Source organism: Erpetoichthys calabaricus, chromosome 1, assembly GCF_900747795.2.
Source record: "Erpetoichthys calabaricus chromosome 1, fErpCal1.3, whole genome shotgun sequence".
Classification (NCBI taxonomy): domain Eukaryota; kingdom Metazoa; phylum Chordata; class Cladistia; order Polypteriformes; family Polypteridae; genus Erpetoichthys; species Erpetoichthys calabaricus.
Genome location: NC_041394.2, coordinates 301,295,324 through 301,321,313, shown reverse-complemented (window position 1 = coordinate 301,321,313; position 25,990 = coordinate 301,295,324). Strand labels below are relative to the sequence as shown.

The following is a 25,990-nucleotide window of genomic DNA, read 5'->3' as shown; positions in this document are numbered from 1 at the left end:
AGATTTATTAAAGGCAGACACATAACTTCTAACCTTCAACATTTGTTTAATATAACATATTCACCCATTAAATATAGCACCCCAAGAGATCTTATTATTTTTAGATGCAGAAAAAAAAGTCTGGAAAATGTGTAGGATTAAAACACTTAGAGACTTGTACATAGATAATATATTCACACCCTAAGAACAATTACACTTCAAATTTAACTTTCCAGCAACACAATTCCTTCAATACTTCCAAGCTAGAAACTTTGTTAAACAGAATCTGCCCAATTTTCCTCACCTCCCACCTTGTTTTATTCCAGAAGAGATATTGATCAGTCTTGAAGATTTAGATAGCATCTCTACAATTTATAAAAGTATTTTAAAGTCCCTCCTTTTCAAAGACCCCAAGGTACATTGGGGAAAGGATCTGTCTCCTAATATTTTAGAAAAGAAGTGGAAGGCAGCCATGCACAGAATACACTCAAGCTCGACATGTGCAAAGCATTCAGTCATTCAACTAAAAATGTTTTATCGAGCTCATTTATCTTGTTTAAAATTGTCCAAAATGTTTCCAGGGCAAGATTCAATCTGTGAATGTGTTAATTGAGTTCCAGCCTCACTGGGCCACATGTTCTGGGTGTGCACCAAATTAACTACATTTTGGACACAAATCTTTGCATACCTATCAGGCGGCCTTGGTGTCACAATCACTCCTAGCCCATTAACAGCTGTGTTTGGCATACTTCCAGATGGGCTTAAAGTGGAAAAGAACAAACAAACTGTAATTGCCTTTACTTCACCACTAGCACGTAGACTTACCTTGCTTACCTGGAAGAATCCCACCCCACTACTTTTAAAACAGTGGGTAACTGATGTTCTATACTACTTAAAATTGAAAAAAAAATCAAATTCTCACATAGAGGATCTGTTCAAAACTTTTTTAAATGTGGCAGGATCTAATCAATGACATTTTAGAATAAGCCTCCATTTCTGCGAAAAGGATATCTTTCCTTTTTTGTTCCTTTTATAGAGTAGCTTTGGTTGCTGGTTCTCCTCTCTTTCCTTGAGTGCTAGTTGAATTTTGCTTTGCTGTGTTAAGTTTGATTTAATTGTATGGAATGTTATCTGCTTCTAATTAAAATCAAAAAAGAACACATCCTTCTATCAAACTCACCCTAATCATGTCAAATGGCTGAGAAATGTGTCAGTCCAAGCTGTGGCCACCCAGCCCTTACTCTATGCCACTGGCACCAGGCGCAGTATTTGTTGGTACATTGTTATGTACACTTCTGAAAAGTAAAATTGATTAATGTAATAATACTTTTTCTGGTTTGTGCAGACATGTTTTCCCCTTAGACCAGTTTGAGTTACCAGTTTGATGCACACGCACAAGAGATAGTGCATTACTGGTTCATTTGAGATTGTGCCAGGTGTGTGTATCAAAGCATCTTTAAACAATTGGAAATCTTGCAGGGCACAAGCTGGGTCCCCATGTGTGCCCTAAAACCCATTTACTGAAGGTTGAAAAGTGTGTATAGGCATAAACTGAATTGCCTAGCACTTATATAAGTAATTAAATAGTGGTTGTAATGTGGTAAATGATAAAGGGATGGCAAAATTGTGTTTTGCCAGAACAGCAGAATGGCATGTATGGACTCTGATTAATTGTAATACACATAGTCAACAAATAGAGAAAATATAGGCCCATGGTGATTGCTTCTAGGTCATGCCAGAGAGTAACACGGTAATCATACAGGCTCTCCTGAAGAGCCCCATGATCAAATTCAGTGGTCTCCCATCATTTCTTGCTGCAGGTGATGTTCATTCTCGTACCTTGACAAAATAATGCAATTTCAATTGGATAGCCAGAAGAAAATCTTTACCTTTTAAAAATAATTTTATTGTTCATTAAAAAAAAAATCATCTCATTAAACCAGTAGATTTTTGGAAGAATCCTCTCTGGACATATCAGTAAAATAATTGTTTTTGCCCTAATAATCAAAATAATGTTTCCACTGTCAAACATGGTGGTGGGAGTGCCATAGTTTGGGACAGGTCTTCTGTCTCTTGAAGTTTGAATTTATAACTAAACCGACATATTCATCAAGCTATCCAGTAACTGAAGTTTATCCAAAAAAGACATCGAAAGTAGCACTAGTAGTGGTAGCAGTGGCAGTCATATGAATGTCTGCTTACGCTTTCCAGCATATCTACAAAACAATGGATTAAAAAAAATAGGAAATTGTGTGATTTGGACTGGCTGAATCAAGGTGCATATCTCAACAGAATAGAAATGTTGTGGCCGTACCTAAACTGGCTTATTCCTTGCAAGATAGCCAGCATTTGGAAACAGATAAAGCAATTTTTATAGAAGAGCTATCAAAGACTTGATAGCTGATACAGGTGAATGGTGGTGTATACAGGAAAGGTATGATTGCTGTCAAACCTAAATATTGAATTAAAATGGTAGCTTTCTTTTGTACATTTGATTATTTCTCTTCATCTACTATAAAAATTTATAGCCTGTGTGCATATAAAACTTGTCTTTTTACTAACGTTAAAAGCTGATCCTAATAAAAAGAAGCACAAACATGTCTTCACAAATATTCATGTTACTTTATATGTATCCATATTGCATTTGATTTGAAATTCAAGTAACCCTGGTGGCGACATTGCCATATCTTCTTTCTGTAATGCAGTTGAAAATACTTCAAATTAATAATGCAATAACTTCACTATTCTTAAAGTATGTGAAAAATGAAGTCATTGAACTAAAGCACCTGTCCATTAGCAACATCCTCACCAAGACTTACATTTAAGAACGGCTGATCTGTAGCAAACAAGCACAAAGTGAAATTCAACAAAATGAAAAGGTTTTTTTCATCTATTGTCAAAATAGGATGAATGTTAGCTATGGTTGGGAGACAAAGTCATGGAGGCAAGATTGCGTTGGTTTGGACATGTGCAGAGGAGAGATGCTGAGTATATTGGGAGAAGGATGCTAAGGATAGAGCTGCCAAGGAAGAGGAAAAGAGGAAGGCCTAAGAGAAGGTTTATGGATGTGGTGAGAGAGGACATGCAGGTGATGGGTGTAACAGAACAAGATACAGAGGACAGAAAGATATGGAAGAAGATGATCCGCTGTGGCAACCCCTAACGAGAACAGCCAAAAGAAGAAGAAGAAGAAGAAGAAGTTAGCTACAATAAAATAATGTTAAATGGAATTATGTTATTAGAATCACTTTGTTATTGCAATTGTTTAGTGCTCACAAGTTAGTGTGTAGTGAAATCAACTTTAAATTGGTAAACAATTTAACAATAAGAACATTTGTCTATGTCTGTCAGCCAAGCTCATTTTTATGGACAAGAGGCTAAAATATTACTGCTACACCTGACCATTATGAAGATGTAGGTGTGGGGGGCCTTAATCAGTCTTCATTGATAAGGTCATTGCATAAATGATGGCTGTGAAATGGACAGTACTCTCCTGAACCTCCAAAAAGCCGTATGCATTCTTTTGTAAATGTAAAAACAAAATGATGCAGACAGCAAACTAGAAAGTTTCTTCCTTCTAGCTCAAAATGAATTAAATAAATTATTTAATTGGGTCGGAAAATATTGCATGTAAGCATAAACAGACAAACGTAGTGATAATGCAAACATTTTTACTCAAATTTGCCAAATGTTCCAACATACTATCTATCTATCTATCTATCTATCTATCTATCTATCTATCTATCTATCTATCTATCTATCTATCTATCTATCTATCTATCTATCTATCTATCTATCTATCTATCTATCTATCACAATTATTCAATGTTTATTAAGAAGTTGTTTTTCTTTCTGTGTGGATCTTGCACATTCTTCTACTTTTTAATTTTTAGACAATATTTGTTATTGGGATAAATTGTTTAATTAAGGAAATTAGTCTCATATTCCTATCTACTGTTCTTCCAAAAGACAACTATCAGAATTTAGATTGAGATGCCTCATTAAGAGTGGGCAGGCAATATGTTGAAAATCTTTCTACTCTACTCAGGAACCCTTTTTGTCTTTCCATATTCCACCTCTGTTTTGGCCCCTACATTCACCATCTATGTTTAAGCTCTATCATCTAGATATGATTTCTTATGACAATATATTCTCTTCCACATTTTTTTTTAAATTTATACAAGTTTATGTTTCAATATTGAAAAAGTCTTCTCACACAAAACTAGCACTTATTGAAACCAATTTTGCTGCCAGTCATTACTGATTTCTGTGCAGGGTTGTAGCTGCAGCTGCTTTCCTTTTTCTCAAAGGACCCGGAACATCATTAATCATTAATTAAGATGTAATGACTATGTTAAATTGCTGTTTCCATAGAGCCACTAACAGGTAATGCCCAGATTTGTAAATACCAGCATAACCATAGTACAAAAGTAGAAAAGAATGGCTTTTATTCAGCAGAGTATAGCAAATAAGCATCTGCAAAGTTATTGGGAGAAATGCACAGCATGATAACTGTAAAACTATTTTACAATTATGTATGTATAATGGATACTGAGGTTCTTAAAACTGACCAAAAAACAAAATTCTTCTTTAGCAAGTTCTGTGGGTGGCTTGGTAAATATAAAGTAGCTAAAAGAGCAAAAGTCAAAACAGAGATTTTATTTTACAACAAGTCTGTCAAGTTACAAGAACAGTTAGCAGAATTACTTGCCATCTCCTCGTCTTCTGCTTCTGCCATACCTCTCCCAGCCACAGATATCTACACAATTCTCAGCAGAGAAAAGATTATGCAAATTAAACAGTCCTGGTTTTAATTTAGTTTTAAAAAAATAGACTAATACCATTTTTTTAAAGTTTCTTCTGTTAATTTCTATAATTGTTTCAAAGTTTGTGCTGTCCTCTATTAATTTAATCTATTTCTCCGTACCTTTTTCGTGGCACATTAGATGGAGGAGAAAAACAGACAACTGCAGGAGCGTCTTGAACTGGCTGAGCAAAAACTTCAGCAGACAATGAGGAAAGCCGAGACCCTGCCAGAGATTGAAGCTGAACTGGCGCAGAGGATAGCTGCCCTCACAAAGGTAACGGCGCCTGTTTTTACTAGTCACTGCTATATGGACAAACATCTAGGAATTGGAAGGTTTTGTCTAAACAAACACTTTAATCCTGACCCGTCTTCTCTTCTGTTATGCTATGTTGTGTTTTATAAACCTATGCTTATTATGAAAATTTTTACTTTGCATTTTACAAGTTCAACTTTATTGCCATGTATACAGGAGTACGTTGAACTTCTTTTTTACTCGATAGTAACATTTACAAGAATTATTTATTATTTTTGTTATTTAAATTACAGTACACATGTAAATATTGTTATGCACCATACTTCTTTGTTCCTTTATAGCAAATTTACAACTTCATCATTCTTCTTGTTCTAAAACATTTTACTGTTGTAGGTAGCAGATGACATTTGGTTGCATTTCGTTCCTGCCAACATGGCTTACAAGCTGTATTTGGTCTATCTGTGTCACATTTTGCACATGATTCCCTTCCATAATGCCTGCTGTTATTCTTGACCTCCACCTCAAGATGCCTCACTCTGAGTGTATACACTCACCAGTAGGAGTGAATCCTGAAAATGGCAAACATGCCAGGCCGAAAACTGGATTGGGCCTTCTGAAATGATGCCATTGAGTACTTTACCATGGTTTCGAAATGGAACATTTCCACTGTAGACCAGTTAATGTAAATCACATCAATGGTGGATTGTTTAAAATATCAACTAATAATAGCAACCCATTAATGTGAAACGTTGTTGCATCCAACATACTTCTTGAATATCAATTTTTTATTTTCTCCATATTCTATATATAGAGGTACTATTATTTACTCTATTTTGTTTTTATTTACATCACGATTAGCTCTCTTGCAATTTCTCATGTGACACATTTCATCCTTTTGTCGGCTTTGCTCCTTTCTGATTTTACATTTTTCATAGGTCAAGCTAAGTGGATTCTCAGACATTTCTTACAGTTTATAATGATGTTCAGACATGTTCACGATGCACAAGTTGTGTGGTTGTTGTTTGTAATGAATAATTGATGATAAATAATAGTTGATTATGTATTTTCAGTCATATTCTTTTACACTACATTGTTTACTTAATGTATTTAATATATGTGTGTTCTATGTGTGCAATATGTGTGTGTGTGCTGAAGCTGTTTTTCTGTTTGGGTGTCTTGAGTTTTGATTCTTCAATTTGTCCCTCTCCTTTTCCTTGACCGGTTAGTCTGATCCAAGTTCTTCTACTTCATCTGATGGTTATCAATATGTTATGGAAGCTAAACTCCAAGAAATGAACTCCATACTTAGGAAGGTAGTCCTACTGGACTTTACTTTCTATTGCTAAATGATTTCCATCTGACCTTTCTGTTGTATCTTACCATTGTGCAGCTCAATGCTTTGACAAGCTTTTTCTTTTACAAAAACAATGGCAGGTTTGAGTTCAAACCCCACCATACCTGCATGCAACATTCTGGCTGACTGTCACTGCTCACAAAGCTGTTTTTGACAATGTTGTGTTATTGCTTGTTCATTAACAGGCCTCTCAAGCTGACACATTTCAAGCAATGCTGCTCAGCTGCCTGTTCGAATGACTTTCCTTTCTTCTCCCCTTTTCTGTTTTGTTCGTCTTGGACAACTTGAGTTTGCAGATAGCAGTAGCTTGGCTTTTCTGTCTTGTTCGAATGGCTGTGTGAGAGTTGATGTTCTTGTTGCTAATATTTCAGGTGTGATTTCTTTAACTTAGGCTGAGGAAAGGCATGAAAGCATCGAAGAGCGTATGAGACACTTGGAAGGGCAGCTAGAAGAGAAGAATCAAGAACTTCAAAGAGTGAGTTCCGTGAACACAACAATGCTCTCAATGGTTTAAATCAAAGGTTTACATCAGCTGTGTGTGTCATACTCTTGTGGTGTCTGCAGACTCAGCTAATGCCTTCTGTTGCTCAAATATCTTCTTGTACCAAATCGGACAACTCATACAAAATTGCAATATTAACAATCAAAGTAACACTTAATGTTCAAAAATGTTGATAGCTACTTTAAATTTTCATGGCATGACTAAGCATATCCAATGATTGAATGGCTTTAGATCCAGTAATGGAGTGTTTCTCAAACTATTTCAAACTGAGAACGTTTTGCCTGATTCGAAGATACAGTGGGCAACCTGTAGCCATCACTCACTTCTTAATCCTTTTACTGTGTGTAATACCTTTTATTTATTTATTTATTTTGCATTTTAAAGCCAATTAATCTATAATAAGCCTCTCAGTCTTAAAGACAGAACGAAGGGGTTGCCTTTGGGAGGTGTGGGTACTTGAGGTGAACGTCAATGGAGATTTAAAAGCAAGTCCAGGATTGGTTGAATTGGTTTGAGATTGTGAGCTTAAAGTAATGTTGAAAAAGACTAATAGGGAAGGAGCAATAGCTACAAACGAATAGTATCAGAATAGGATGGAGTGGAATAAAGGTAAGTTTTTATCATCTGCAGGAAAGTCAGGTGTTAATAATCTGTGGTGGTTGTTTTGGAGCCGTGGTCCATAGCCGTAAGACTGCAGAAGATAATTTTCTACATGTTGGACTGACATCTCTGAGCAGTTTAAATGTCACACACATACCTGTATGCCATATTATGGACCACTTGCAGATCATAGGTGGTCTGCAGACCAGACATAAAGAACCACTGCAGCAGTTAATCCAGCCTTGTGCAAATTCCAATTGCTATTCAAGTAATGAAGAAAGCAGGTTCTAAAAACGGAAAGTGGGAACCATGATCTACACTGGGATGGGCTAACTGTTAATTCAAGTACTGAGTCTGCTTAAGCTTTGCTCAACTTGCATGATAGAGAAAATGACATAGACAGTGTATAAGTAGAGGATTTTATGTATATGTTAAAACCCTGATAGAGCAATCATCTCAAGCTAGTCTCCTCAGAAGTTATGGAGGTCTTCAGTTAGATATTGCTATGATTTGGTTTCCTTCTGAGTTTTTTCCTGGCATATTATGCACCTTTTTTGGGGGATTACTTTATTACTTTATGGGGTTTACCATTCTGTGCATTAAAAAATATGTCTGAAATGTGTCTAAAGATGCCACTATTTTGGAGTAAGTTTATGCACAGCTTTAGCCACCAGAATGACTAAAAAAAAGAAAAAATTCAAAAGAAAGGAAAGAAAACATCTGACTTGGCAGGCACAGTAACAGAGAGGCGTTATACAGGCATATCACTGTTGGTTTCCTGACACACTTCTGCTAAATAATTCATTGACTGAAAGTACACAGTGCTAGTGTGTCAGAGAGAGGGTGTGCAGTTCTTTTCAGATTGGGATTTAAGGAAACAACCTATCAGCTTGGGGGAATTCTGACCTACATCTTGTGCCTAAACCCCAAAACACTATATTCCATCCACATTGATTTTGAAAGTGTAGTAAGACTTTGGACACCCAATATTATTTAGATGGTAATCATAAATCAGGTCACATTCTTAGGCTACAATATTTTAAACAGATCATTTTCCTGTTCTGCACATTTTCCCAATGCTTTACAACTGTTAAACTCTGCTTTTTTCCTCTCTTTCTTCCTTTCACATTCTTGGCTTTACATTTCTGAAGCCTGCTGCCTGACTTCCCAGGGCACTTTGGGAGAACAAGAGCTAAGAATCAAAATGCTGTCCATTTGTATAAATAGAGAACACAATCATCAAGAGGGATTTCAGGCCTCATCCTGTTACAGCCAAAGAAGCCAAAAGCGTATTGCTCACGTCTTCCAGTGGAAATTTCATATATATGCTGTGTGCTGGATGAGAGCAGTAACTCATTTTGCAGTTGCCACTAATTAATTCAATTTTTGATTTGCAGCTGTTGTTCATATACTGTAAAGGTGATGAACACAGCAGAACAATTTGACTTGAATATGAATTCCTGTGCTCTCTTTTGCTGGATTATTCAGCGCTCCATCTTTTCAATGACTAAAATGTTTTTAGTCAGTTGTAGTTTTTCAGCTTGCAGCCCTCTTTGAGTTTGTGCTAGAATTAGTAGTGGGAACCTTGAAATAGATATATTGGCAAGGAAATGGATAGATGGGCAATTACTCACACTGTGGGGCAATGGTTAGTACTGCTGCTCCACAGCCCCAGCAGACTGGGTGCGAATTTTTGCTCTAAGTATTTTATATCAAATCACCTTTCATCCATTTACCAAGCATACTTTTTCCCATTAAAACTTTGTGTCAAGCAACAGAATTGGACAGAAAACAGGTACCAACTATGGAGAAGGTCCAGTCTTTTATAGGAAACACTCAGGATCCCACCTACATTCTTTCACAAGAGGGATAGTTTACAGTCACCAGATACCCTAACAATCATTTCTGTGGTATTTGGAAGGGATGCTTAACATTCTGGAAAAGGCAAAGTGCAGAATATGTAAAGAGTGTGCTAGGATTCAAACCCATGTCCCTGGAGCTGTAAGTCAGCATCACTAGCCACTATGCCTACCATGCAGTCCATCTTAAATCATATTACAGGAAAATCACAATATGTGACCACCAGCTTCAACTGCGAATATCTAGACCTTAGACCATCTGTGAAAATGTTTTATTTGATCGCAATTCATAAGGAATTGGCAACAGCTTCCGACACCATCAAACTGACATCTTATGTCCCTTTTTAGTAAAACAGTGTAAACTAGTCTACTCTATATATATAAAATCCTAAGCAAAAAAGTGCAACAATTTTGTGCAATGATTTTATGTGACTTTTTATGTCATGCTTTAAATTGGGCTTATTTTAAAACCTACATATATATGTTTGGTATTATTCTTTTCAGAATTTATCAAACTTTAATGTGATGTTGTTAGATTTTCAGATTCTTACTACATTTTTAAATTATAAACTAAAATATCAAGAACTCATGTCCCGTGAGACAAGACTTTGGGCCAAGACATTTAACCATGCCCGGGGACAGAAATAAAAGACAAAGAGTAGATGACAAAGACAGCTGCTGTATAGGCTTTTAAATGTTTGAAGCGCCACGCGAGATGCAGATCACGCGGCACGGCTGCAGCAGCAAGCCAGCAGCTGATGAAGCAAAGAGGAGGTAAAAAAAACTGTATTTGTTTCCCATTGTATCACAGTTTAAGAGGGGGTTTAGGAGGAGCGACCGCGTCTCCTTGGGGTGCGTTCAGCCCCCCTCTTTATAACACGAACAAAGCTAGCAGGGGGTAACCCTCTAAGTACAGCTATATTTTTTTAAAGTCAATAATGAAAAGTAATGATACATAGTTTTGGCTAGTGTAAGTGCACCCATTCACTTTTTTGTAATTTAGATAAATCATGTCTTTTAACAAATTATATTTTCAAACAATAAACTTGTTTCTGTATATGTCAAAAACTTTAGCGATTCCATGGCAAAAGCTGAAGTGTAGCTAAACCAAAAATCTGCGACCTGTACCAGGTTCAATTTAGTTATGTAGTCTAAGTACTTCTCCAGTGTTTTATTATATGTTCCAAATAATGCCGTATTTTGGTATCTCTGACCAAGTTCTTCATATTGAAATGTACTTTCTTTTAATTACACACGAGTAGGGAACTGTGCATCTGGTCTGGATAATATATAATAATATATATCTTACTGTGCCCTATAATTTAATTTAGAAGTTAATACAAATTCATAGACGCTTCACTGTGATATCCTAGATCCCATTTAAGTGGAAAACGTTCACAAAATTACTTGAAAAAAATCTATTTTGTGTCATATCATTCATTACTAAATCAATCGACTGAATCTAAGTGGAGCAAGTAGTGTAGCCGAAAGCAGCCCCTCCAAATCCTTCAAATATGAACGCAATAATATTTTGAAAACATTAAACTATCATAAAAATGCAAGCTTTGTTGAGCTGAATTACCTATTCAAGTGAAACTGTTATGTGGAAAACAATGATGTTCAGGACTTTTAGAAACCTTTTCCAGGATAATGCATGCAACAAAATGCTAAATAGATAGATAGATAGATAGATAGATAGATAGATAGATAGATAGATAGATAGATAGATAGATAGATAGATAGATAGATAGATAGATAGATAGATAGATAGATAGATAGATAGATAGATAGATAGATAGATAGATAGATAGATAGATAGATAGATAGATAGATAGATAGATAGATAGATAGATAGATACTTTATTAATCCCAAGGGGAAATTCACAAATGTCTATGGAGAACAAAATCTCCTCAAGTAGTTTTGCTGAATATCAATCAATGTCATACAATAACATTTTTGAGCCTTGTCTTGAGAATCTCACATAGACACACAGATCCATTGTCCTGAAAGTGGTCAAACAATATTTATGAATTCCTAAAAGGTGAAAATATGTTAAAAACTGAAAGATGAAATTTTGGCTCTGTCACAGTACTTTCCCTTTATATTAGCAGTATACATAGGAAAATAGGGCAGCACAATAGCGCAGTGATAGCACTGCTACCTCACAGTAAGGAGACCCGGCTTCCCATCACCTTGTTCTTCCCGTGTGAAGTTTGCTTGTTCTCCTTGCCTCTTGTGTGGGTTTCCTCCCACTGTCCAAAGTGGTTGCAGGTTCATTAAACTGGCAACCCTAAATTATCTCTAGTGTGTGTTTTATATGTGGGTGTTCACCCTGTGATGGACTGGCACCCTCACCAGGGTTTTTTATCTGCCTTGTGCCATATGCTAGTTTCAGCACCCACGGTGATCCTGGTCTGGATTAAGTAAGTTAGAAAATGACATGACACAGGAAAATTAAAAAGAAGAATAATAACCAAAAGATCTGAGTTTAGAAATTTGCTAAGTCACAATGAATGTTGTCTTTTGAAAATGTAGATTTAATTCAGTTCAATTTCTCCCTGTAATGGCAAAATAGATTCAATTCATTTTTTAGTACTTTTCTCACTAGGGAGGCTCAGATCAGCAGATGCATTAATAAATATGATGAGTAAAATACAAAACATTGTGCACTCCATGGTTTCATACTATATATAGAGTGCATATACTGTCTATATCTGTACATGGCACTAATAAATAATCCATTCATCCATGTCCAACACTTCCAGGAAGCAGGAAGCATAATAAATAATGAAGCATCTTTTAAAATTCCTATTTCAGTGAACAATGAATTTAAGGAACATCAGAGCTTGTTCAGTCCTGAAGAGCTGCGGTGGCTGCAGAAATTGCAGCTGATGCCTTACCCAGAGGCTATGTTGTGTCTCTAACTGACATCCAGGTTTAATTCACTTCTCTTTTTCCATATCTCTCCTAAGTTAGGGTGCTCAGTTTGTACCTTAAATGACATAATACATAATGGCACAATGACCAAATTTGTGTCATTACAGCCAATCTTACTATTAGAGGAAGACCCCCACTTTGAATCAAGCTGCTTGTTTAATTATACTGCTTGATTGCCACTGTTTGAACTCTAGTAATTCAATAACATTTACAATATGCTCACTGCTTTGATTTGGATTAAAAGCCTTTGGTTATGGATGGATGGATCTGCATTATTATTAGCTTGTCTACTGGTGCATAAAAAGATGTTTGGCATTCACTCTGCTTGTTTAATACTCATTTGTCATTTTTCAGAAGTGGACAATGTGCAATGAACAAGCAAAGTTGTTGAGTGATAGATAATTAAAATATTTTCCAAGGGAAGAAAACCCAATCATTTATACCTTCAGGATCTCTTCATCCTCCCATTTACTGAATGTGCTTAGTTCATTCTTAAACTGCAAAGAGTCAGATCCTATTCCAGCAGTATCCGGTGCATGACGGTAACAAATGCTACATGTAGTGCAGGTCCATCATTGGGTAGCCGCTTTTTTGAGTTATATAAAGGGAATTAAGTTTCACAAAAAATCATCTACAAATATTTCAAATAATAAATAAGGAACATTAGAACAATTGTGACAAGAACAGGCTTTCACCCCAACAAGCTCATCTATCCTATTTTCTGACATTATTTAAAATAACATCAAAGTAAGTGAATTAAATCAGGAGTTCAATAAAATGTTCAAGTAGTTAGAGACTGGGTACAGTGAAACCAGCATCCAGGCCCACAAAAACTATCCCAAAAAAAAGTCAGGAGAGAAAACTAGGAAGTAGGAGCCACATGGCTAAAGGCCTACTGCATAAAAAGTCTATGGAATAATGAGAAGGCCGGCCTCAGCGATTCTTAGGTGTCTGGTAGGTTGGTAAGAAATGTTGACAGTTAATCTGGTATGTTGACATTCATGGTTTGATTATTCAGTGGAAGAGCTTTAAAGATAACATGATATTATACTGGACGGCAGTGCAGTGGTGCCAGGTATTGTATAAATCTAACCCAGGCATAAGAGGCACCCCAGCCTAGAACTTAATATAACAAAGATAGAAATGCTGTAATCACTTTTCCTTTAACCTTTACCAATTTCTTCAAGATGTTGGAGGAAAACTGGTAATCCTTTATAAAATGAGATTTTACTATTTTAAGTTTTTAATTCTGTATGCAGCAAAGTTAGCATATTTACAGTATATGATCATACAAAATAATATACTTCTTCTCACCATTTGTTCATTAGTACCTAAAATTTGCAAGTGGAAACAAATTACTTTGGGCACTTTAATGTATGTAAGGGTTACATGGCTTTAACACTGTGAGAACGCCAACTACTTTAAAGTAAACAGCATGAGTGTTTATTCTTTATTTTAAAACAAGAGATCCAGGTCTTTCTCCACTGATAACCAGCATTATTTATTTTGAGTAGTTTCACTTTTTATTTGTAGGAGATTTTGGTATAGGAGAGTACGTACTATACATAAAACATAAGCACTAGCCTCCTTCCTTTAGACTCTTCCATTAGGCATTCTGCTTGAGACACTAAGGACAAATATTTATAATTGGAAAGCACTAATATGATGTTTGTCTGTGTTTCATATTATAAATCATTCTAGCAAACATTAATGTATTTTGCTATTGTTGCACTGATTAAGTCATATCTGTTTAACATATTTTGCATGATATTTCCTGGCATTTAGATATAGAGAAAAATAATTTTTTTGTACACCAATATCCTCTAATGCTGCTTGTCATCATTCAGGCCCGTCAACGAGAGAAAATGAATGAAGAGCACAATAAACGGCTGTCAGATACAGTGGACCGACTTCTAACTGAGTCAAATGAACGTCTTCAGCTGCACCTAAAAGAAAGAATGGCTGCCTTAGAAGAAAAGGTAAGTATGGTTAGCCTACAAATTGTACACTGTAAAAAGGTAGACACTTGGTGGCGCTGTTGCTCACCTTTACCCCCAACAGACAGTACGCCGTACATCGGGTAAAATCACCAAAGGTATTTTAATTCCTTTAATCCTCTTTAGTGTGCCTTTTAAAGCACCACAACCACAATCAACAGGCAATACAACACACAGTAATAAAGCTCCTCTATTCACTACAACTCCTAGCAAGCTCCGTTACCCTCTTCCCAACTACGGCTCTCTTGCTGGGTCTTCACCAGTCCTTTATATATTCCTTGACCTGGAAGTGCTCCTGCTCTTCTTCCCGGTCAAACGGCAAATCATCAGTTCTTAAGTTCTTCCCGGTCAAACGGCAAATCATCAGTTCTTAAGTAGCCCGGAAGTACCGTGGGCTTCCGTCTTCCTGACTCTGAAGTACTTCCAGGTTGTAGGTGAAGTACGAGTCCCCAGGTCCTTTATGAGCTCCCCCTGGTGGCACCGACGGCACCCAACAGGGCTGAGAAAGCAGACTCCATATCCCAGGATGCCCTGAGGGAATCTGGGGCACATCTACCGTCCAGGGGAGCTGTCATCTAGTGTTCTGGGGGAGGCAGTGTCCTGGAAAAGCTGCCTTCCTCCATTCTTCCAGTTCAGGGACGTCCTGGCTGGATTGAGCTACCGGCTGTCTATCACAACACTTACATAAAAATTTATGGGCACTAGATATGCACAAAAATGATAAGATAAAAATGTAATTTCTTGGCACAATATGAATGAATATGAGTGTTTGTATGATTGTGCCCTGTGAAGGATTGGCACTTTGTCAGGAGTTGGATTTAGCTTCATGCACACTCTTACTGGCATAGGCAGCAACTCCTTATGAGCCTTACTTGGATAAATGGCATTTAAAAACAGATAGTTGTGTGGATTCTATTACCAGTTCGTTCATTCTTTCATTCATTTATTCATTCATTTTCTTACCCCACTTATCGAGGGCATAGTCATGGGAAAGCTGGAGCCTATCTGGGCAAACTTTAGGTGCAAGGCAGGAACAACAACAGGACAGGGTATAAGTCCATCATAGGGCGAATGCAAAAACACATGGGTCAGTTTTGGAATATGGATGGAAACCCACACGGACATGGGGTGAACATACAAGCTCGAAGCAGGTGGCACCCAGGATGTGAACCCCAGTCTCCTTGTTATGAGACAGTAGTGCTACCATTGTGCCACTATGCTGCATTATCCATCCATCCATTTTCCAACCCGCTGAATCTGAACACAGGGTCACGGGGGTCTGCTGGAGCCAATCCCAGCCAACACAGGGCACAAGGCAGGGAACCAATCCCGAGCAGGGTGCGAACCCACCGCAGGACACACACAAACACACCCACACACCAAGCACACAATTTAGAATCGCCAATCCACCTAATCTGCATGTCTTTGGACTGTGGGAGGAAACCCACGCAGACACGGGGAGAACATGCAAACTCCACACAGGGAGGACCCGGGAAGCGAACACAGGTCCCCAGGTCTCCCAACTGCGAGGCAGCAGCGCTACCCACTGCGCCACCGTGCCACCCATGCTGCATTATATTATATTATATTATATTATATTATATTATATTATATTATATTATATTATATTATATTATATTATATTATATTATATTATATTATATTATATTATATTATCCACAGTGCCTGTTAAAGGCAGGTAATAGAATTGTTAAGTCAATCAAGCTAATCTGACAAGCTGATAAAGCTGTCCCGATATCATACCCAGATTCTCTTGAAAGTTGTCAAGTTTGCCACTTCAACTTTATGACTCAATTGTTTGTTCCAGATTCTAATAATCCTTTGTATGAAGAGGGATTTCCGAGTTTTAGTGTTTAGTGCAGTTGTATATAAATTTCCCATGGTGTCTTCAATATATGAGACATTATTTAAAATATATTTGTGGATTTATCTTATTTGATCTGCAAGTTGCATAAATATTCATCTCCCACACTTTAATATTTGATTGAGTCACATTGTGCTGCCAATATCACTTGTAAGTTTTTCCAGTGTGTATCAGCTCTGCACGCTAGTTAAGAGTGATTTTCTGCCTATTCCTTTGGCACATTCACCCCAGCTAAGTCAAGTTTCTAGCACAGGGATTGGACAATCATTTTCAAGTTGTGCTTACAGACATATTCACATAATTCAGTATTATGTATTAAGGCTTAACTAGTGTAGCTACATAGAGACAATGAAAAAATACAGAAACAGAAAGAAATAAAATACAAATGAACAAAAAGACAGACTAGAATTAAACATCTAACTTGTTGACCTTTTATCAGTTTGTTTTTCTTGAAGAAACCATTGCAGTAAATTTACAGCTCACAATCTGGAGTCTGTGGTCTTTGGAGAGCTACTGTATGTATAGCATAAAAAAGCTGGCAACTGTCTCCATCAATTCTTCATCAGTGTCAGTCAGTCTGCCTCTGTTTCCCAAGGTGCACAATAGTTTGCTCCATCTGGTGTCGTTCCGGGCCAGACTGTAGCTGGAAGCAAAACTTGTTTTTAAATGTGTAACTGTCTATGTAAATTAATGCTTAATTCCCCACTTTCCCTTGGATTGTGTCATCTCAGTGAAGACAGCCTCCATTGCTCTGTCTATAAATAAAGTAGGTCCTCTTCTCAGCTTCTCATATGTTCAGCCAGAAACATAAAACAATACTCTCCTGTCGACTTAATCCAATTTATGGTTACTGAGGGCCAGAGACTATCCCAGCAACACTTGGTGCAAGTCAAGAAACAACCCTCAACAGAGTACCAGTTCATTTCAAAATGTAGGGAGAAGGAGTCTCATATTCTTGTTTTATTTTGGGCAATTCTACCTAACACCAAAATGTCAAATCTAATTTTGGGACTGCGGGCAAATCAAAATTGCCACATTGGGTGACCAAATAATTGGATAAGCACATAATAACATCCATTGGAGGAAATTCTTCTGACTATTGTATCAGAGCAAGGACTTTCCTGTAATGCTACTGTTTAACCAGGCCACCTCTAGCTGTTAAATAAAAATAAATAAACACATACATGCATACATACATACATACGTACTCTACATAAATAAAGCACAATCTCTACATGAGCATTTGCTAGAAATATTCTGATACAATCTGTAATTTTCTACTTTATATCGTATATATTTCTATATGTTGGCGTAAGGTGACTACCTAAGTATTGCGATTTGGAGGTGGGACCTTTAAGAAGCATGTGAATGCCAGCCAAACAACATCATCTGCCTTGATCAGATTGACTTATGAAATGAACATTTACAGGTAACAAAGATGCAACAACAGTAAAAAACCATACTGATTTATAGGGTAGGCTCCCTATAAAGTATAATCTTTAAAACCATGCCAATATTTAAAATTGGGCCTATATGAGTTATTGTCTGAGTGAATGTCTGCTTGAGTCCACCTTGTGAAGGACTGACTCCTTGTCCAAGGTTCATTCCATAATACTGCAATTTGCTCTAGCCCCTGCAGCCTTCTACTGGATTAAACAGGCTGAATAATAGATGGAGGGTGTAAAAGTAACAAATTCACAGAAAAAGAGATGGGGTTCCACAAAGTGAGTCTTCATCATGTTGCTAGCCATGTCGTTGGGCATCGTCACCACACAACTGTGTCACTTTACACTATACATCAATCAGCCACAACATTAAAACCATTAACAGGTGAAGTGAATAACATTGATTTTCTTGTTACAATGGATACCCGTCAAGGGGTAGGATATGCCAGGAAGGAAGTGAACAGTCAGTTCTTGAAGATGATGCTGTGGGAAGTAGGAAAATTCTGAGCAACATTGACAAGGACCAAATAGTGATGGATACATGACTAGATCAGAGCATCTCCAAAATAGCAGATCTTATGGGGTGTTTTGAGTATGCAGTGGTTAGTACCAACCAAAAATGGTCCAAGAAAGGACAACCGGTGAACCAGCAACAGGGTTGTGGGTGCCCAATGTTCAATGATCATTTGGTCCGATCCCACAGAAGAGGTATTGCAGCACATATTGCTGGAAGACTTCATTCTGGCCATAATAGAAAGATATCAGAATACACAGTGAATCGCACCTTGCTGCATACAGGGCATAGACCAGATAGACTGCTCTTGCTGACCCCTGTTCTCCACTAAATGCATTTACAATGGCACATAAGCATCAGAACTCGACTTTGGAGAAATGGAAGAATGTGGCCTGGTCAGATGAATCACACTTTCCTTTAGATCATGTGGACGGCCGAGTGCACGTATGTTGCTTACCTGGGAAAGAGATGGAATGAAGATGCACTATGGGAAGAAGGCAAGCCTGTAAAGGCAGTGTGATGCTCTGGGCAGTGTTTTGCTGGGAAACCTTGGCTGAGGGCATTCTTCTGAATGTTACTTTGACATGTACCACCTACTTAAAGATTGTTGCAGACCACATATACTATATATTTATTGTTGCCTTTCATGGCAACGGTATCCTCTGATGGCAGTGACCTCTTTCAGCAAGTTAATGCGAAAATTGTTCAGGAAGTGTTTAAGGAACAGGACAAAGGGTTCAGGGTGTTGACATGGCTTCCAAATCCCCAGATCTCAAGCCGATCTGTGGGGTGTGCTGGAAAAACAACTCAGATCCATTGAGGTCCTTGTGGAGTCCATGAAGGACAGGTCAGAGCTGTTTGAGGGGTGGAGGGGGACCTACACAATATTCATCAGATGTTGTTGGCTGATCGATGTATCCTGCATGTGTGTGTTTGTGTGCGTGTGTGTGTGTGTGTGTGTCAAGTAATAATTTACTGAACAAGAAGAAAGTGTATCAAATATCAGTAATACTGCTGTTGGACATTTTGAAAGGCTTCTTTTGTTATTGCTTTACTGGTTCTGTCTTCGATAAACTCCATATTTCATCCTGATGGTTCTTTGCAAAGCATCTCAGCGCTGTTACATACAGTTCATAAAATCAATTAGCATATGTTTGCTTAGCTTATCTCTGAGTAGTGAGTGTCTGTATCTTTTATTTTTTCCCTAACAAAGCACTAACAAGATTGTACATTTCTTCCATAATGATTTGCATCCTCACATGGATTTCCTAAGTGATTCAAGATTTCTCTTTGGCAAAATCTGTTCTTTCCTTTGTGATGACTAATAGTAATGTTTTTTTTTCCACAGAACGTTTTAATACAAGACTCGGAGACCTTCCGGAAACAGCTGGAGGACTCACTTCATGAGAAGGTATTTATTACTCAGTTTCTTTTTGCTTACCATTTTTCAAGTACATTTATCTTTATAGTGTCTCGAGATATTGAAACCCTTGAGAATGTTCATTTTTGCCTTTGTTTACCTTAACCATCCAGTCTCCTTGACAATGTTAAACCAATTAACAAAAGAAATTTGAAAGTGACCTCTTTATGTTTCTATATTAAGGAGGGGCAGGCAGTCTGATTGTATAACACTTAGAAGTGCTTCTGTTGTTACATTGATTTTTAACATAAGTCATGGTGCACTAAAGTTAACATAAAAATCGGGAGTGGTCTCCCCTAGACTTTCTCATATACTCAGATATGGGGATGAATATTTGAGGAGTAAACCGCAACACAATGATTATATTTTTATATTATGTACATTAAAGAACCATCAATAACAAATCAAACCAAATTAATAATAAACTGCCCAAAAAAATTAAAGGAACACTTTGAAAACGTATCAGGTCTCAATGGGAAAAAAATCATTCTGGATGAACAATGTTACAGGCAGCATAACGTTCTCCATTGCTCCTCCAGACCCTTTCACGTCTGTCACATGTGCTCAGGGTGAACCTGCTCTCATCTTTGAAAAGGACAGGGTGCCAGTGGTGGACCTGCCAATTCTGGTATTGTATGGCAAATGCCAATCGAGCTCCACTGATGGTGGTGGGCAGTGTGCATAGAATCCTACTAGAGGACGTTGGGCCCTCAGGCCACCCTCATGAAGTCTGTTTCTTATTGTTTGGTCAGAGACATTCACACCAGTGGCCTGCTGGAGGTCATTTTGCAGGGCTCTGGCAGTGCTCATCCTGCTCTTCCTTGAGCAAAGGAGCAGATACCGGTCCTGCTGATGGGTTAAGGACTTTCTATGACCCTGCCCAGCTCTCCTACAGTAACTGCCTGTCTCCTGGAATCTCCTCCATGCCCTTGCGACTGTGCTGGGACACATAGCAAACATCCTGGCAAAGGTACGTATTAATGTGCCATCCTGGAGAAGTTGGACTACCTGTGCAACCTCTGTAGGGTCCAGGTATCGCCTCATGCTACCAGTAGCCAAATGCAAAACTAGTGAAAAAACAGATGAGGAGGGAAAAATGTCAGTGGCCTCCATCTGTTAAACAATTCCTGTTTGGGGGTTGTCTCATTGTTGCCCCTCTGGTGCACCTGTTGTTAATTTCATTAACACCAAAGCAACTGAAACTGATTACCAACTCCCTCTGCTAATTAACTGACCAGATCAATAGCCCAGAAGTTTAATTAATAATGTTATACTCTGATTAAAAAGTGTTCCTTTAATTTTTTGAGCAGTATATATTGAACAATTATTATAAAAGTAAAGTTGAATAAATCACGCTCTGCAGCTCCATGAATAAAAACATACCACTTCCGGTTAGTGGAAATAGCTCAAACGTTGATAGAAATCTACATTTTGTAACTAATACTTGTATGCAAGACTTGGTTGACCTAACTGAAAACTTACTCAAGTTATTGTGTTTATATACACAGACACACACACAGACAGACACACAGACATAATTCCAAAAATGGCATTTTCAGACTCGGGGAGGTCTAAAACGTCAAGATTCATCTAAATCTTGAAGTCGGATTTTTGAACAATTTCAATACGTTGCCTATACCTTGTACAGTATATGAGAAAGTGAACTGAGTTGATAGGCATGCCAGCTTGGCATTTTTTTTTAATTTTTCAAGTTAGATTCTACTATTGGTCACATAGCCCCTTCAAGCTGCATGTTTCTGTGACTGAGCAGCCGTTTCCCATGATGGTTGGAAGAGATTTGTCATGTTTTTTTTTATCAGATCATAAGGAACTCCAAGACTCTGAGCATTAAAGCCCTCACTTTTTAAAAGCTCAAAGAGACTATTTTCACAACTATGACTATGTACTTTATATAAGTGATGTACTTTGTAAAGCATGCATGTTTGTTCTTCATATTCACCCAATATTCAGGCTTCTATGTGCAGTTTTTTGGCCGCACCTATCTCATAGACATTGTGTATGGTACAGTATGTATATCTTGCAATTTTTAAGGTTTAGCAACTACAACTACTATATATAATTGAGCATGGGAAAGGCGCCATATAAATAAAATGTATTATTATTATTATTAATTGTTATTTTGCAGTTTATCAGCTCCCTCATTTAAATAGAATCCTATCTGTTGCTCTCTCTTTGAGCCGTTCATGTCTACGTTTTAGTGGCTTTTTAATGCATCCCTGCATTTATTGGCCTTTGCTAACAAGTGCGCTCTCTTTGTTTAATAGTTTTCTTGTATTTTGACTAATATCTTACCTGATTATTTCTACTTTTTTTACCAATCTGCACAAATTCTTTTTCCACTTTTACAGTTTTACTTCATCCCCTACATACTATATTCACTTAGTAAATAATTTTTTACTTTCTACATATTTCATGTATGGAGGAAGCATTGTTTTCATGAGAAATAATTGGATTTCTGGAAAGATGTGTGCCTGTGTTAATACATTTTGTGGAAATTTAACTTGTGAACAAATTGACCAATTCTTATGAAACTTTGTGGACCACTTGCACTTATTATCTTTAATAGCTGAAAGTTTTTGGATGAAATCCAACTCTTTGGCTTCAAACTTTTAAGGTTTAAAGTTTTGAAGGCTGAAACCAGCTATAGTCAAACCACTACTCTTAAAATCACAAAATTTGGCATGCACATTTTTACATTTTTAAAAAAATGTTGAGTTAAATTCAACATTCCAGCTCTTTAAATTGAAGTAGTGAAAATGAGTATTGCATATTTTTTGGTTAATACTATATTCTGTATTCTGTAGTCATAAAAGAAGCACAATGCCCGAACAAACTTATCAGGAAAGCCTGCTCCATTCATTAGGCAATCCCTGGACACAGTGGAAGCTGTGGTGGAAAAGAGGATGGTAGAAAAATTGGATGCCATCATGAAAAATCATCTCCTTCTCCTCCAGGAGGTGCTCTCTTGGAGCACTATTAGCCACAGGCTTATTCTACCACGGTTTGGGAGTCTTTCCTACCCACTGCTATCAGGCAATTCAATGCTTCCACCCAATGTACTCATTATTTTATTTATTTATTTACTGATTGATTGATTGATTGGCTGTATTTTCTGTCCTATGAGTTTGTATCTTTATTTTTAAGTTTCTGCAGCTGTATGCATCTGAATTTATCCATGGGATTAATAATGTGTATCAAATCTAATCTAATCTAATTTAATCTGATTGTGGAGAAAGTAATTTACTGCCCATATCAGATTTTTAAATAATTATACCAGCCATCTTACCGCTATCACATTCAGCCACTGTCTCCATGCTCATAAATGGCTCGCTCCAATGAAAGGTTCACCATAAGTGCCAAAGGGGATGAGAAGATTCAGATTTAGCTGCGTTTGATGTGTCTAGTGATGTCACATCCTATCTAAGAAAACAAAAATACCGATTTTAAGTGTTTCAGTTACTTTACTAGATTTCTAGTTTTCCTGAATCTGCAAACAGCCTGTCAATACAATACAAGTCTTAACTTGTAATGTGCAGGTGGCATAGTGTTTAAAGCTGAAGGAGTGACGGACACTGAGGAGGCAACAAAAACAGTTCAAGAAGACCTGGAAAAGTTTCAGGACTGGGTGATCCCTTGGGAAATGCAGTTTAAAATAGAAAAGTGGGAAAAGTAACTCTCACTCAACATCTCAGAAAAGGAGTGGAAGGTAGCAATGCAGACAATTCACTTGAGCTCCAAATGTGCAAAGTATACAATTATCCATCCATCCATTTTCCAACCCGCTGAATCCGAACACAGGGTCACGGGGGTCTGCTGGAGCCAATCCCAGCCAACACAGGGCACAAGGCAGGGAACCAATCCTGGGCAGGGTGCCAACCCACCGCAGGACACACACAAACACACCCACACACCAAGCACACACTAGGGCCAATTTAGAATCACCAGTCCACCTAACCTGCATGTCTTTGGACTGTGGAAGGAAACCGGAGCGCCCGGAGGAAACCCACACAGACACGGGGAGAACATGCAAACTCCACGCAGGGAGGACCCGGGAAGCAAACCCGGGTCCCCAGGTCTCCCAACTGCGAGGCAGCAGCGCTACCCACTGCTCCACCGTGCCACCCAGCATACAATTATTCAACTAAAAATTATAGATCGAGCACATCTGTCTCATTTAAAATTGTCCAAAATGTTTCCAAGGCAAGATCCAACCTGCGAACGCTGCAATCAAGTTTCAGTCTCACTGGGTCACATGTTTTGGGCCTGCACCAAATTAACATTTTAAGATTTTTAAGTGCCTTTCAGACAGCCTTGGTGTCACAATCCCTCCTAATCCACTAACAGCTGTGTTTGGTGTACTTCCAGATGGGCTTAAAGTGGAGAAGGACAAACAAACTGTGATTGCTTTCACTACACTATTGGCATGTAGACTTATTTTCCTCAGCTGGAAGAATCCTAACTCTCCTCTTTTAAGTTAGTGGGTAACTGATATTTTATATTATTTGAAATTGGAAAAAAACTAATTCTCACTTAAAGGATATGTGTAGAAATTTTTCAAAACCTGGCAGGATCTAATCAATAATATTTTAGAATAAGCTTTTAAAACACTGAGGAAGCAGATTCTCTCCCCATTTTTTTTTCTTCTCCATTTATCTTTATTCACTGATTAATTTATCTATTTATTTATTTTTACTAGCTTTAAGTTTTATTCTGCTGCCCATGCTCTCTTTCTCAGGGGTGGGGTTTGATTTGTTTTCAATCCTATTTTTGTAAAATTGATCTATTTGTATGGAATGTTGTGTGATTTCAATAAAATCAATAAAATTATTAAATAGAAAAGTGCAAAGTGCTACACATGGAAATATGGAACATCAATTTTAATTATGGAATGACTCTGTTGTACAGGAAGAAACGTCTGAAAAGGATTTTGGGGTTTGACACAGCATTTTCATAATCTAAGCAATGTGCAGAAGCGATTAAAAAGGCAAATAAAATGTTAGGTTATATCATAAAAATTATTGAATACAAATCAGGGGATATTGTACTCAGACTATATAATGCACTCGTGAGACTACATCTGGAGTATTGTGTGCAGTTCTAGTCACCACTCTACAAGAAAGACAGACCAGCATTTGAAGCTATTCAGAGAAGAACAAGCAGGTGCACCTCAGGACTTATGGACATATCACACTCTGGCAGATCTGTTTTAGTCTTGAGCTGTGGACTCAGCGTGGGGACCTCTAGGTGTTTGATATCCTCTATGGCATTGATAAAGTCGATCCAACAGAATTCTTTCAGTTTAACAGTGAATCACATACTGGAGGGCACCAGTGGAAATTAAGGGAAAGTGCACTTAGGACTGAAGTAAGGAAGCATGTCTTTATGAAAAGAGTATTACAAATCTGGACCAGATTACTGGGACATGTAGTTGAGAAATCCTGACAACCTTTAAGAAGTATCTGGATGAGATATTGGGACAGATTAGCTATTAAGTAAAGAAACACTCTTAATGAGCTGAATGGTCTCCTCTTGTTTGTCAATTTTTTTACACTGTTAATTCTGCTGCCTCAAAGTCTGGTCCAGCGACTAGCTTTGAGAAGTTTGTTTGGACTCTTCTTTGCACAGTCTCATTTTCCTGCCAAATGAAAAACATAAGGGATAGTTAGGTTGATTGCAGACTCCAAGTTTTTTTCCACTATATATGAGTAAAGGTATAATAAGAGTCTAGCCTGCAATGGACTGGTGCCCAGCATGGGACTGGACCGTGCCTTCCATCCAGTGTTGTTGGCATAAACTCTGCTCCCCTTCATCTCTGTGGTGAACCAAATTCATAAAAATTATGGATCAATGAATGAAAAATGACAGAAGATGGGTATTAATACAGAGACAATTGCTCTACAAATTTTGTTTTGTAAATCTTGTTAGAATTTAAAGAAATTACTCAACTGAGATGTCCTAAGCATCTCAAACTGACATTTTTTGTATTCTTAAACCATGCTGTGCTGTTATTATTCTTACTCTGAATGTGCAAGCAGGCATTTGAATAATCTTATTTAAAAAGGAGTTTACTGAGGGGCATGTAAGAGGTGGGATGAAATGAAGATCTGCATCAACTGTGCCGTTCGTAGACAGGGCCAAGTCACCTCTTGCTTTTCATAGTTCATCTTTGCTCCCCCTACAACTACTCTAGTTTGATATTACTTTTTAATCAAATGATTTACGTATTAATAGATGGAGCTACAGCAAAACCCACTTTAAATATACTCAAAGGGACTGTCTTTAATTTCTCCACTGCTGCATTGTGTATTTCATTTTACAGAGTAATGTATATCCTAACTTCTTAACAACAGTTTGTGTTTATGGGTGCTACATTGTCTGTTGGCAGTGACTCATGTAGCATATTGCAGCTCCTCTGT

At 37.6% G+C, this 25,990-nt stretch overlaps 1 protein-coding gene across 7 annotated transcripts in view; it reads left to right on the top strand.

The window, feature by feature from the left end:
• Positions 1–25,990, top strand: part of ppfia2 (PTPRF interacting protein alpha 2) — a 960,214-nt gene that overhangs the window by 794,481 nt on the left and 139,743 nt on the right. For 6 of the 7 annotated variants that reach the window (XM_051919721.1, XM_051919713.1, XM_051919703.1 and 3 more), the window contains exons 10-13: positions 4,926–5,060; positions 6,785–6,868; positions 14,140–14,271; positions 19,482–19,544. In XM_051919721.1, the coding sequence (XP_051775681.1) occupies positions 4,926–5,060; positions 6,785–6,868; positions 14,140–14,271; positions 19,482–19,544 (414 nt within the window). Of the gene's footprint in view, positions 1–4,925; positions 5,061–6,269; positions 6,353–6,784; positions 6,869–14,139; positions 14,272–19,481; positions 19,545–25,990 lie in introns of those variants that run through there. The other variant, XM_051919734.1, reaches the window with a different exon arrangement.